This window comes from Nansenia antarctica (genome assembly GCF_963989245.1).
Source record: "Nansenia antarctica genome assembly, chromosome: 3".
NCBI classification, from domain to species: Eukaryota; Metazoa; Chordata; class Actinopteri; order Argentiniformes; family Microstomatidae; genus Nansenia; species Nansenia antarctica.
Window position 1 is genome coordinate 48,695,126 of NC_137688.1, and position 14,976 is coordinate 48,710,101.

The following is a 14,976-nucleotide window of genomic DNA, read 5'->3' on the forward strand; positions in this document are numbered from 1 at the left end:
GCTCTGTCTACATCAACACTGTTAGAGATGCTCTGTCTCTACATCAACACTGTTAGAGCTGCTCTGTCTCTACATCAACACTGTTAGAGCTGCTCTGTCTCTACATCAACACTGTTAGAGCTGCTCTGTCTCTACATCAACACTGTTAGAGCATGCCAATTGCACTCTCCCTCAAAACTGTGTCATCTGTGGCATTGTGCTGTGATAAAACTGCACATTTTAGAGTGGCTTTTTCAATCTGACGAGTATCAATCTGTAGATATAGAATGTGTTGCAGTATGCTGCATGGCTTAAGAATGCAGGACTGGTATCTAGCACTCATTTTGATCTCAGCACGATAACCTAATCTCCACAGACTGCACTGAGTGCCTCTCAGGCTTAAGACTCACCACTGTGGCTCTGAATATAGGTTTTCAATGCAGAACAAGATTATACGTTATTGGAGTAAATAGAGAAATTAGTCTGCCATCATTGCCTATCTCTCAAAACATCAGAATTGGCAGCACACACAGCAGAGTCCATACCAATTGAAGTCGTATTGAGTAATGTCAGATAAGGTGTTGTTATATATAAACGGACTAGATAGACAGGCAAGTTTAATCTATATAATGTTGTATGGAAAAAGGTACAGTTCTTTGTCATTGTAAGGGTCCGCCTCCGACATCGTGAGTTGCAGACCCAAGCTGAGGAAAGGAGAGGTAAAGCATTGGGGGCTGGAGAGGGGGTACACTGGGGGCATAAGTAATGCGGCTGTCCTTGGCGGAGTGAGAAAGATGGCGTTTGGCCCCTCCTCTCTGTCCTGGGGTGGGTGTTTTATGGGCTGCTGGGAGATAGTGTTTCCTGGGCGAGGGATACAGGAGTCAGACTTCGAGCCAATATCAGACACCCCACTCTATGACTGATCACACCCTCCTCACAACATTTATCAATCAGGATCCTGAGGGCCGTTTGCCCAGTCAGAGAGGCAGAGAGACAAAGAGTGAGAGTGAGAGGGGGGGAGAGTGAGAGAGAGAGTGTGTGTGAGAGAGAGGGGGTGAGAGTAAGAGAGAGAGAGAGTGTTAGAGCGAGAGAGAGGGGAAGGAGAGAGAGAGAAGGAGAGAGAGAGAAAGAAAGAGAGAGATGTTTTGTGCAGTGTAGAGGTCCATAGAAATAGACAAAGAACAGATGCTTCCATCCTGTCCTGAAGGCAGTATGTGTGTGTGTGTGTGTGTGTGTGTGTGTGTGTGTGTGTGTGTGTGTGTGTGTGTGTGTGGGCCCCTACTGCAGTGCAGAATGATGTCATGTAATTGCAACTCACTTAAAGGGATACTTCAGTGGAATTATCTAATTCCATTTTTTGGGGGTCAATTTGTTGAGTTGGTTACAGTCACCTAGAACTACAGTTTTATAGCATGCCTGATTATGCAATTTGAGTGAACTATTCCTTTCCATAGTCTTACTGAGTCTAAGGCTTAAAACAGTGTACCTGCTACAACAGTTAACCATACAACAATCATATCTTCCATAATCTCAGTCAGATCGATATGCCTTTTACTGGTCAAGGCAGTGTGAGTGTGTCCCAGTGATCTTTTGAAGGTAGACAGTAATCTCTCAAGCTTGGTTTTGTCTGTCTGAATTACACCTCCCATAAAGATGTAATAGGGAGACAATCAGGACCTGGTATCTATACGGCCTTGCAGGGTATTTACCTTTTTATGTGGGTGTAAATTTGAGATACCAAGGACAGAACCTCTTTCCAGACGTTGTACCTTTACACTGGGAAGTATTGGATCAGAGAGAGAGACACACACACACACACACACACACACACACACACACACACACACAGAGGTACCTTTACACTGGGAAGTATTGGATCAGAGAGACACACACACACACACACACACACACACACACACTCTCACTCTCGCTCTCGCTCTCGCTCTCACTCTCACTCTCACACACTCACACACTCACACACTCACACACTCACACACTCACACACTCACTCACTCACTCTCACTCTCACTCTCACTCTCACTCTCACTCTCACTCTCACTCTCACTCTCACTCTCACTCTCACTCTCACTCTCACTCTCACTCACACACACACTCACACTCACACTCACACTCACACTCACACTCACACTGTTTCTATAAAATTCTGCTGAAAGTTTTACTGCACACAACCAAAAAACACACAAACAACATTATGTAGCCATGGGAGAAAATTGGGTACCGTTGTCTGGAATTGTATCAACAACATGTAATGAACTAATACTGTGTGCCCTCTCCTCTCCCATGGCTACATAATGACACAAACTGAATTGAATACAGCTCCAGCTCCAATACACAAGTCTCTCCAACTCTAAATATATCTGAATGATAACCAGTGATGCCGGTAACGCGATACTAAGTAACGCGATACTCTAATCTGAATACTTTCCCCAGTAACGAGTATTCTAACGCGATACTATTTCCAAATCAGTAATCGGATTAAAGTTACTTATTCAAGTGGCTGTGCGTTACTATTGCGTTACTACCTCATAACTTAGGCTAAATGCAGTATTTCTTTGTAATGTTCGATAGTAAACAAACATTTCTCGCGTCTTGGGGAGTGACGTCAGTGCCCACGTTTTCAACACGAGGTTACTATGGAAGGCCATGCCCGCAAAAAACGGCTCTCGACTATCGCGAGATTGCAGCAGAATCGCTCACGTGTATCACCACGCTGATTGCACAGTGTAAACAGAAGCGTAGCCTACACAATGGAGCGAGAACAGAGATATGCGTTAAATAGCTGGAAATATAAGGATTATTTTGAGTTTGTGCCAGCAAAGGATGACAAGAACATAAATGTTGATCATTGATAAACTAAATTGATAAGACTCACCCAGTTTAGGATTAGGATTATATTAGGATCATATCTGAATGGTCAGGGTAGGTTTTAGGTTTTGTGAAACCACTCCTTGCTAGTTACTGTTAAATAAAGATTATATTTATTTTATTGTTTAAAAACAAGTATTTATGTTGGGTGAGGCAAAGAAAGACTCTTTATTTTGTTGTTTTAAGTTATTGTTTAAAGTTTAATTATGTAATTTAAGTTACTGTTAAAATAAAGTGAGTTTTGGCAAAACCAGTTTTCATTTTTATGTTGCGGGGGGGGGGGGGGGGGGGGTGTCGGGTGCCTAGGCAGCTGCCAATAGTAACTAAAAAAGTAACTAGTAATCTAACTTAGTTACTTTTAAAATCAAGTAATCAGTAAAGTAACTAGATTACTTTTTAAAGGAGTAATCAGTAATCAGTAATCAGAATACTTTTTCAAAGTAACTGTGGCAACACTGATGATAACCCTGTCCTGCCTGCGTCAGCGCTGTGATTGCTCCTTGTTCCAGCTGTCATAATAACACCAGGTAGAGAGAACAGCCTGGATCGCGGGGTAGTTGTTATGACGAGTGAAAGTTCAGCGGGCGTTGCGTCAGCGCCTGGAGGAACAGTGTGGGCCCTCGCTGTCCCTCTCTGTACACGTGGTCCTCGCTCGCTTCTAATTCAGTCCAATCTGTGGGAGTCATTAATTTGTCGGAGTGAAGAGGGAAATTCAATTGTCGCAGGAACCTTTTCAGGACCCCCGTCTCTTAATGAGTGTCTTCATCCCGAGGCGTCAAGATGGAGAGATTATATCCCAGTAGCACACACACACACACACACTCACACACACACACACACAGAGCAATAAAGAGGGAGAAGGACTGTCATAACACAGTAAGCCTGGAAAAGGTCACACAGGCACCTCTTACATACTGAGGAGTTGTTATCTTAGGAATTATCCGCAGCAATTAAAACTGAGAGACATAGAGAGAGAAGGAACGGGGGAGAATATTCAAATGTCCTTGTTAATGTCGCAGTGCCACTTAAGTAAATCTTTACTGTTGTATCTCATGAGCAAACCAGGTGGGTATTAGTTATCGTTGAGGTGGAGGCTTGGAGAGGGGAGGCATAGGAGGACAATGCTGTCAGAACAAAGATCTGCCTGATTAAGATTGGCTGGGTAATAAATCTGGAGAAGCGCCCCCACATCGAAAACTTTTAAAGGGTTGGCCCTTCTCTTCCCTTGGTCTGCAGTACATTAAGTTTGGTAAGAGAAGTTTGCTCTGATCTAAGAAAGCTCCTTTGCTAGTCAAATATTCCATGTTCTATTTTTGTACCCCCCGAATGGCAGAACTGTAAACAGAGGAGGTAAAAAAAATAAAAAGTGGGAATTGACTGAACACGTCTATCGTACAAATGAGCGACACAAACACTTAATTGTAATAACAGCACAAACAAATCATCTAAGCAAATGATAGAATCATGATTAGCGAAGGCGGCAACGCATGAACTGCTTCAGCAGCCGTGACGTCTACGAGTCGGTCAAGAGGACCGTCGAGGTGACAATAAAGACACAATTAAGAAGACAGTGCTTCTGTTCTTTTTGTTCTTGACAGATGGCTGTTGAGCACAGCTCCGTCTCCATCTCTCCCTCAGTATGGATATCATTAGGGCTGTTTAGTATGCTGCGGGTGTAAACGGGAGATTGGCGGTGGCACGGGGCGGCGGAGCGGGCCACTTCGTCATTAATGCGCCCGTCGCTGTTATTACAGGCCTAATGACATCCTCCTCAGACGGCGTGCTGGGAGCTCCACTGCAGGGAGCTCGGCTCAAACGTCTGCAGGCGCCGACACCTCCCATCAAAAAGCATCCATTCTTACGTGTTTCTACCACCCCACCCCCCCCCCCAAAAAAAAAAAAATCGGAGCCTTCCAGATAATGTCTTTCACGGTTCAGCGGCTTTACAGGGGTTCCCTCCTGCCTGGCCTTGAAATGGGCAAATTAATAGTTCATTTGAAACAAATTGGAATTACACCCCTCGATGCATTAATGTCAGGATGCTACCGCCTTGACATGGGGGGTTTGTGAGGCGATGAAATATAAAGATCCGACAGCGTTTAATTTTTTTGCCACCCTTTTGTGCAAGTATGAGAGAGATGTGTGTGTGTGTGTGTGTGTGTGTGTGTGTGTGTGTGTGTGTGTGTGTGCGTGTGTGTGTGTGTGTGTGTGTGTGTGTGTGTGTGTGTGTATGTGTGTGTGTGTGTGTGTGTGTGTGTGTGTGTGTGTGTGTGTGTATGGGTTGTAAAGATAGGCACGGGTGTGCACAGCATCCCACACTAGGCTTGTCCACGTCATGTCTGCAGAGTGAATGGAAGGTTGAAAGCCTTTGTGTTGAATAAATCTGACCCTGGAATGCTAGGGAAACCCCTGCTGACTCAGACCCCAACCCAGACACTCTACCAGATGATCTGAGTCACCGGGGGGGCATCATTTAAAAACATTGCGTAAGCAAAAAAGCATATGTACGCAACTTTTGGGATTGTTAGAGCAAATTATCAATAAAGGCAGCCTGTTTCGTTTCAAGATGTATAAGAAAATATATTTAATATTTTCCTCTATAGAAGGAGGAAGTTTACAGGTTCGTCAGACGCATCTGAAGATTCAAAGTTCCTCGTAAAGTCCAGATCATTCATTACATCTCAGTATTTATGCACTCAGGTACCCTCAGGTAAGAGGTCCGCCCTCGGGTGAGGTCTAGACCAATCATGAGCAATGGGTGTGGATTTGTACATTGAGGAAGATGATGGGGGATGAAGGTTAAGGGGGAATCGACCCCCACTTTCTCCTAGAGACACAACGATGTAAAAGGAATACAAAGGCCACAAACTGGTTTAGTCTGGTCCTAGAGTACTGGGTCTGGGGAAACACAAAGGTCCCAAACTGCTCTAGATGGCTTAGTCCATCTCGGTGCAGGTCAGGAGAAAAGAGAGCAATCAGGTCTTTGTAATAATTTAAACGTGTCTGTTGTCTAGCCAATGTCAAGCTTCAAGTAGAGAAACTGGTCTCATTGTGTGCTTACAACAGGAAATCAGCTTCTATAGCTTTGCACTAGACATTCAATTTACTGTTGTGAAGTTTGAACCCCAAATGTAGAAAAAAGTCTTATTACATATAATAATTTTCTCTCACAGGATTCATAAAAAAAACTACTTGGCATGAAAATGTGCGGCCCTCCACACACACTGGGACCCATGAGTACGCACAGCAACTGGAGAAATGAGCAACTGCAACTGCAACTGGCAGAAAGATGAAACTCAAGAAACGCTTTGAAATGTATACCATTGTGTAAAATACATCTAAATACTACCTCTCATTACCTCTACCTCTGTTATTATTTACTATTATTTATGATTTTTTGTATTTAATAAATACAAACTGAGATATTTGTTTTTGCAAAATAACTCCTCGAATATGTTGTACAGTTTAATTGGAACTGTAATTAGTTAACAATACTTGAATGAAATGTATTCTCATAAATAATGTGAACAGTAGGACAAATTACACTTAAACTGATTTAGTTTTCGATGCCTCAGTCGGGCAGATACGAGTGCAGTTTCATTATCACATGTTTGTTGCGCAGAACTGTTCTTTTTTCCGCCATTCTGACGGGATTTGCTGTCATTGATAATAATTATGTCGTTTCACTGACCATTATTGGCAAATATGGGCGTTAAAAGGGTGGGACAAGACGCTTGTTCACGTGCTAAAAAATGTAGAGTTGATCGTGATTCATAATGGGAAAAGGCGTGGGAGTTATAAATCGGAATCTTTGTGTACGTAAACATTGTTACTACGTACGTAACTTTTTTACACAAGTTCTACGCAAAGTTTTATAATAAATGAGGCCCCAGCACTCTATTTCACCAGCACTCTTCATCATAATATTAAACTCTCCTTGCTCAATTTGATACATAATATATTACAGACTGCAGTGCAAAAGGATGTATCAAATTGAGCAAGAAGAGTTTAGTTTTGTATCAACAATAAATTAAATTGAATGATATTTCAATAATAATTTGGCAGTAAATATATCTATATGAAACAAAATAAGCAATATGGTTTAATCATAATCTAATCATAATAGTGCATATCACTCGGAAGGCAGCTATTTCTGCAATGTATGTTTATTGGCACTTCAACATTTACAAAGTATCTAAATACAGACTCTTGGTCAACACATATGCTGGAAATTCGGCCTAATTCCTTTGATCTCAAATCAGATGGGGACATGGACTACATTGGTAGCACATAACAAAGTGATAAACACACTGTAAATCAAAGGCTAGAAGTGTGGACATGGATGGTCATTTCTGAACAGGCTGTGTAGGAAGAAAAAAATCAGTACTAAACAAAATAGAGATGTGATTGTTCCCAACATTTAGTGCTATAAAACAAAGACAATACTTGTAATTGATACGGAAGTGCCACCTATGTCCAAACCATACAGTACATGCATAAAAATATAACAACCAATTCATAGAAAACAAAAGGTAATGAAAATTGAGAGGCCAGATAGAAAAGCTATTTTGAACCGGTGTCACGAAACAATGGTATTCACATGCTGCACAGAAAATAGTGTTTCAACAAGGACCATAAGAGTTGATTAAGACTTATTGAGACTTAACGCACTCTGATGACTTCACATAGTAAACAGTGCACCGAGGATAGACCCTCGAGTCGCTGTGAACACCATATATATATATATATACGGCGGCTAGTGTATGAAAATAGATTGCAGGGAAAGGGTTTGGTCAGCCTCATAAATACATCAAGTGGACGTGGCCTTTAACAGTCAAGACTCAACCAACCAGACACATTCCCTGGGTTTATCTCTGCTCTAATACCACTGGTGTCCCTGAAAACATTCATCAGTCAGTCACTCACACAGGGGCCTCACTGGACAGAACACTCTTCTCTGAATACGTTGATGTGCTGCTTCATGAAGATGTCAGAATACAAACAAGATGTCAGTGTCATCATCTCCAGTTACTATCCAGCCAGCGCGATGGCGTGAGAGCTTTCCTCCTGAAAAATACACACTATGTTGCTTCTCCCTAAAAGATACCACCATCCAAATACAATCTTTTTCTAAAATATACGGTTCCTCTGGCTACAAAACTAGCGTGGGTGGTACCTCAATCCTATAAGTGATTGAGAAGTAGAGACGTTGTGCAGTAACATTGTTAAAATCGAGAGACACTATAAAAGTAACCCTGCCGTTACCTTGAAGTCCAGGAACTGGAGGTGGTGGCACTGACTGTTACAATTTGATCACTATGCTTTAAGATAAGGGCACGCCGTTTCAGTTTGGAATTTCATGCTCCGCCATTTCCTCTTTGACACAGTCCTCGGCGTCCTCTTGTTCCTCCTGTTCCTCCTGTTCCCCCTCTTCCCCTTCTTCCTCCTGAAAAACACAAGCAAATACTTTGGATCATGTACATGGAGCCAAACATGGATCCAGTATTCACAGAGAAAAAAAAAACAGTTCTGGTGAGCCCCATCATTACTGTATATTACAATGACAGAAGAATTATAGATATTTTTTTCAAAACATCAGTCGCAATATCAGCACAGCAAGTCACCCGCCTCAGATGACTTTCCAGGTGACGAATGATGAAGCGCAGCCATTTCCCCCCTCAGAACAGAAGTCACGACGGACCGACGCTATCTTCCCAGAGCCGGCTGATTTAGCCAGGGAGACAAAGTGAAAGTGACGGCGTAGACGTCTACGGCGGAGATTAAACGACTCTGACAGATGCAATTATCTCCTCCTCCAGAGGTTAATAAACACATCTACACACGGTAATGTGTGATCACCATGTTAGAATCACCCGGCCTGGCTGCAAACACCTCCTCAGCTCCCCGGCCCTCCCGGGGGGGCCCGCCCGGCTGTCCACACTCCTGCATTCAGGATACACACTCCTGCATTCAGGATACACACTCCTGCATTCAGGATACACACTCCTGAGAGAAAGCCTGGCTGTTGGAGCCCATCACCTCATCTTCATCTAGATGGAGGACTCTCTTATTATAGAGAAGCTACGGTGTCAAGTGTAAATCTGGATCTCTCTATGTTTATACAGTATATCAGATTAGGTCCTCTACGGTATTTCAATACAAGAGCAGAGTGCACGTGTAAGCGTCAAGTCCCCAGGGATGTCTCTGGTATATAGATATCAGAGCATCATGACTTATACAGTAGCTACTGTAAATACATGAGTGGATGTCCCAGGCTAGTTAACTGTGAGGTGACGCTGTGAATTGTAAATCAGCTGTAGCAGAGTGCGCCTCATACATCATGTCTTTACTCACAGAACCTTGTCTATGTCTCACCATGACTTCTGATATGCAGTCTCTCTCTCTCTCTCTCTCTCTCTCTCTCTCTCTCTCTCTCTCTCTCTCTCGTCTCTGTCTCTGTCTCTGTCTCTGTCTCTGTCTCTGTCTCTGTCTCTGTCTCTGTCTCTGTCTCTGTCTCTGTCTCTCTCTCTCTCTTCTCTCTCTCTCTCTCTCTCTCTCTCTCTCTCTCTCTCTCTCTCTCCCCCCCTCCCCGATGAAGAATCTGTTACTTTTTTCCTGAACTCTGGATACTTTTCCTCCGCTGGCCCGTGGGGGCGATATAAATCTACCTCTGGGGGCGACACCTCATGAACCCCGCCGCCGTATCCGCCCGTGCCATCCACCACGTCTCCCTGACAAGCCTGCCAATTTTCCAATTACCTGTGGCGCCATCCGTTATCGGACAACCAGTCAGCTCTTAAATGGGAAACAAGAGGGGAGGGTGGGGCCCGCGCATGCTAACAATCTCATAAAGCCAGAGCTGAGCTGAGCTGAGTGGCCCCTCCCCCCGTCCTCCCGCCCTCCCTCCTCCACTCCCCTGATTTAGTGTCTGTCCCTGGGGAGAGGGGTGACACCCGTGCTCCTGGACTCTGGGGGCTTGATTTGCAGGGGGGCCTGCTGCTGATCTCTCTCCCCCCCTCCCCTCCCCCTCCACCATCCCCTCTCCTCCCTCCCTCCCTCCCTCCCTCTGTCCTGTCCCTGCCTGAGGGAATGGAAAAGGAGACGGTGCGTCTCTGGTCCTGAGGTAGACGGCTACGCAGACGGCTGCTCCTCCACCACGGCCAGTCCTGCTAGCAGCAGCAGCTGACACTTACAGAGCTCACATCTCCAGTTCAGAGAGGATGAGGGGGGGGATGGGGGAGAGAGAGGGGGAGATGTGTGTGTGGGGGGGTAATCTTCATTTGTTTTCATGTTCCAGCTGCTTTGCCTTTGGAGGCGATACTAGCAGTGAAGATTGCCTTCCGTTAGGGCCCCCAACACTCTATTCATCCCCCATAGTCAGGCTTATAGAGTGAGTCTACAGAAATTGCCTCTGCGGCATGCAATTTAAGCTGCCGGAGAGATGAAGAAGACTAGCTGTTAATCATATTTGAAAAACACATATCACCCGGGGTATCTGGGGAATTCTGGGAGAATGTAATCCCTGCACATACACACACACGCACGCACACACACGCACACACACCTGCGCGCACACGCACACGCACACGCACACACACACACACACACACACACACACACACACACACAGATCCTCTTAGTGGAACGGCGTATGGAAAGCCTCCTCTACAGTATCTATAGGTGTGAAGTCTCTGGCAGCACTATGCATACATAACCAACAGTAGAGGAGCTGAAGAGGGAGTCTTTTAATAAACAGCTGGGCCGGGAAGGGTGAAGAAGGGGGTAAGTACGGTTGTACTTTTACTTGTGAATGTGAAATTGTGTGTCTAAATGTCCACACCGTGTGAATAAACCCAGAAGGACCGTCCTGTGCTGGTGGGTGAGCCACGCAGGACCAGGAGCACAGCCACAGAAGGCTTCCAGTGACCCCGCCACTCTGCGTTGCGTTTTCATCCCTTACTTCCCTTTGTGTCTCCTCCCTCCCACCAGTAGAAGAGATGGAGATAGTGGGGGCCTCGGTGTTGCATCAGCAGCCCCCCCTGACAGAGTGATATTTGCGTTGTGAGGAGTTGAGAGAGCAAGACGCTTCCCCCCTCCGAGCTTCCCAGGGCCTGAGAGAAGCTGACACTCTGGCATTGTGGGATATCTCCATCACTTCCCCCCCCCCCCCCCCCCCCCTCCCTCCCCCACCCACACACACTCACTCACTCTCCATGGAGTAAGCGGGCCCTCTGGCACTCGCATATACATGTACTGTATGATAATGAAATGCCACATTTTTCTTTTCTTTTTCTTTTTTCTAATTGAGTTTGGACGCCTTTAAAGGGCATGAGGAGCCTGTATTCTGCTCACTGCTGCTGCTGCTGCTTTTCTGGCGTGTGAGGCAGGACGAGGAGGAGGAGGAGGAGGACGACGACTCAGCGTCGACTGAACCCTAGGTGGCAACAAAGGCCCGTCGAGCGCTAATGCGTTTGAGGCTGAGACCCCCGCTGGCTGTAGCATGTAATCGCTCCAAAGAGGAATAATTCAACCCCCCCCCCCAACCCCCTCCCCTTCCATTCCCCTCCCACCCACACACCCGAACGCAGTCAACTTCATAAACTGGGATTAAAAATAATGCTGTAAAAATAAAAGAATCCACATTTACAACGCTGCATGTGCTTTAATAAGCTTTAGCCTCCTTTATCAAGACGACGCAGTCCTCAAAACAATTAGCGGCTAATTAGTATGACTTATTTTCCCTTATCGTGTTTTCTGCTTTTTATTGTATTTTACGTGTGTGTGTGTGTGTGTGTGTCTAAAGTGAATAAGCTGCATGTGGCGCCCAAGCTGCTTTATTATTTCCCTCCTCTTTGATGAGAAGGTGCTGCTGTGCCTCTCTGAGGTGCACGGCTCCCTGTACGTTACATGGATGCTCCCCAAACCCAGATGAAAACCACATAAAAACATCAAAAAAGCTAAACAATAAAACAAAAATCGCCAAAATGACCCGAACCTACGCGTCTGATCAGCAAAGAGAGAACGCGGTACAAAGACAGACGCTGGGTGAGGCTTTGGTGCGTGTTCAGAAAAACTGAACAATCCGCCTCTTTTTTTCAAAGAGGCAGAACTGGTGTGTGGTCCTTTTGAAAGCGACAGAGGGAAATTTCGGATGAAAGACATTGAAAGAAAGAAACGATTGAATAGCGTCAATGCTTGGTTTGGGTGAGGTGAAGAGAGAGCCATCAAAAAGTGTCTCTGTGTGTGTTGCAGCACTGCTGTACGGGGGTGAGTGTGTGCTTGTATTTGCACGTTAGCGCTTTGTGTGTGTGTGTGTGTGTGTGTGTGTGTGTGTGTGTGTGTGTGTGTGCGTGTGCGTGCACGCAGTGGTGTGATTTAAAGTTCCTGTTGCCATTCAGGAGATGACACACTTGCAGTCAGTCATAAACAGTTGGTTCATTAGCTCCTTCAGACTGTGCATTACGTGCTACATTTACCCACCTCTGCCCCTGCCCGCCTCCACTCCTCTCCCACACACCAGCCGCCCAGCCAAACCAGTCACCAGAAAGCACAATTAAATTTCATGACTGCGCATATTTGCGATTCCCATTTCGTTTATTACAAAGGGCATTCATTAATCTCCTCTTTTTTCTCTCTCTCTCTCTCTCTCTCTCTCTCTCTCTCTCTCTCTCTCTCTCTCTCTCAGAGAAATGTATTTCCATTTTAGTGAGGCGTGACAGATATGGAGGTGAACTTACCAGGCGATGCCTAATTTAATCAGAGGTAAAATGCACAAGCGGAGGTTTTTTATCCTTTGTCTGATAAGAGCTGATGCTACCAAGTTGAAAGTATACGGCAGAGAGAGAGAGAGCTACTTTCTCTTTGGTTCCAATCTGAACCATTTAGAATAAAGCACCAAATCATAAATAGGTCTGAGTGCTTGAAACCATGGGCAAATTGGACCTGTGTCTCAACCATTACTGCTGAACGCGAGAGACAGAGAGAGAGTGAGAGAGAGAGACAGACAGACAGCGAGACAGAGAGAGAGAGAGAGAGAGAGAGAGAGAGAGAGAGAGAGAGAGAGAGAGAGAGAGAGAGAGAGAGAGAGAGAGAGAGAGTGAGAAAAACAAATCAAAAATCAAAATCAAAATGTCATGTAAGCTGAAAATCAGTGAGAGGGGAGGGGGACTGATCAAGCGTCAGGTTCGGGGGAGTATCGACTGACTAGTGAAGGCGTATTGGGTGTTCTAGATTGGTTCTCTGTGGTGACTGATGTCAATGGAGGAGGCTACAGTAATGAGCCACAAGCCACAAGCCAGGTGGGGAGCCGGTCCTTAATCTCTGGGGGCTTATCATAAATGGTTCTGGTCGAGGTGAGAGACCCGGGTCGTCAGGTTCTAGAGGAATGGAGACTTCAGGAGAGAACTACTGTACAGTCTATAAAGAAGAAGCCTTTATATTATGAACAGGAGGCTTTCCCCTGGTCCCCATTACTGTGATTTATGGCATCGATGAGACACACTCCTCCACCGAGGCATTTGTTAAACGGTGTGTGTGTGTGTGTGTTTGTGTGAGTGTGTATTTGTGTGTAGGTGTATTTCTGCTCGTTTCTGTGTGTGTGTCTGTGTGTCTGTGCGTGCGTATTTCTGTGTGTGTGTGTCTGAGTGTGTGTGTGTGTGTGTGTGTGTGTGTGTGTGTGCACGTGCACGTGCATATTTCTGTGTGTGTGTGTGTGTGTGTGTGTGTGTGTGTGTGTGTGTGTGAGAGAGCATGGCACTGCATTCATTGCTTATAAATATGCATTACTATTCTACTGTACATTGTGGTAAAAAACAACCCCCACCCCAATTTTTCCCCAAATGTTTACAATTAAAATAAAACGCACGTCCAACAAAAGACCGTAGAAATTCAAAATAATGAGAACAAATCGAATCAAGCTGACAAGAAGCCCACTTCTATCTGATCCAAAGGACTAGAGAGAGAACCAGAGTAGCCACATCTCACTTAGCCGGCAGCCCTGTGTGCAGAGGCAGAGAACTCCTTGTGTGCCCAATGTCACCTTTAGGGAGTTGATAAGGCAACCCCAGTCTTAATAATGCATGGCCCTGGCTGTGGAGAAGCGCTAGGCTGCTCCCTGTTAGTCTCCCTGTCACCTGGGAGGGCTGACATCACTTTAACTCAAAAGCAATCTTCCAATACTCCTGCCTTCCTCTAATGTGTCTATTGGCTGAGAAGGCAGCCAATAGAGCAGGTGCTGCTGCTGTAAACACCGAACGGCTCGGTGCAAGCTCATGCTGTACTGTGGCTCTGCACTGTACTGTGGCTCTGCACTGTACTGTGGCTCTGCACTGTACTGTACTGTGGCTCTGCACTGTACTGTACTGTGGCTCTGCACTGTACTGTGGCTCTGCACTGTACTGTGGCTCTGCACTGTACTGTGGCTCTGCACTGTACTGTGGCTCTGCACTGTACTGTGGCTCTGCACTGTACTGTGGCTCTGCACTGTACTGTGGCTCTGCACTGTACTGTACTGTACTGTGGCTCTGCACTGTACTGTACTCAGTAGTGCTTGGGTACCCCCCCCCCCCCCAAATAAAACAGTTTTTTATATCAGGCCTAGTCTGATATAGACGCTAATTACAGTAAACAAACACACAAACAAACAAACGGATTTGGTGCTAAAGAACATTACATCACCTTAACTACGATCACTGCTTAAATAAAACATACAGTGGTGGAAATAAGTATTGAACACATCAACATTTTGTCCAGTAAATGTATTTCCAATGAGCCTATTCAAGTGAAATTTGCACCAGACTTTGGTATTAACTCAAACTATCCAGACAAAAAATCTAAACATTAAAGTCCATATGTTAAGAAATGTGTAATGAAGTGTAATGAAACAGGAAAAAATATTGAACACACTAAATGAAAATAAGTCAATACTTATAGTGGAGAAGCCTTTGTTTGTAATGACAGCTTCAAGGCACTTTCTGTATGAAGTACCTAATCACCCGCAGTATTCAGGTGTGATTTTGGCCCATTCCTCTACACAGATTGTCTTTAAATCTTGAAAATTGCGGGGGGCCCTCTTGTGAATCTGGATCTTCAGATGCTTCCACAAATGTTCAA

General features: G+C 45.1%; 1 protein-coding gene across 1 annotated transcript in view; it reads right to left on the minus strand.

Annotated features, from left to right (window-relative positions):
* Positions 1-7,709: 7,709 nt before the first annotated feature.
* Positions 7,710-14,976, minus strand: part of LOC308152168 (PHD finger protein 14-like) — a 55,884-nt gene continuing 48,617 nt past the window's right edge. Inside the window, 1 exon segment of the mRNA XM_080525089.1 lies at positions 7,710-8,311. Coding sequence (XP_080381215.1) covers positions 8,210-8,311 — 102 coding nt within the window. The 3' untranslated portion in view covers positions 7,710-8,209.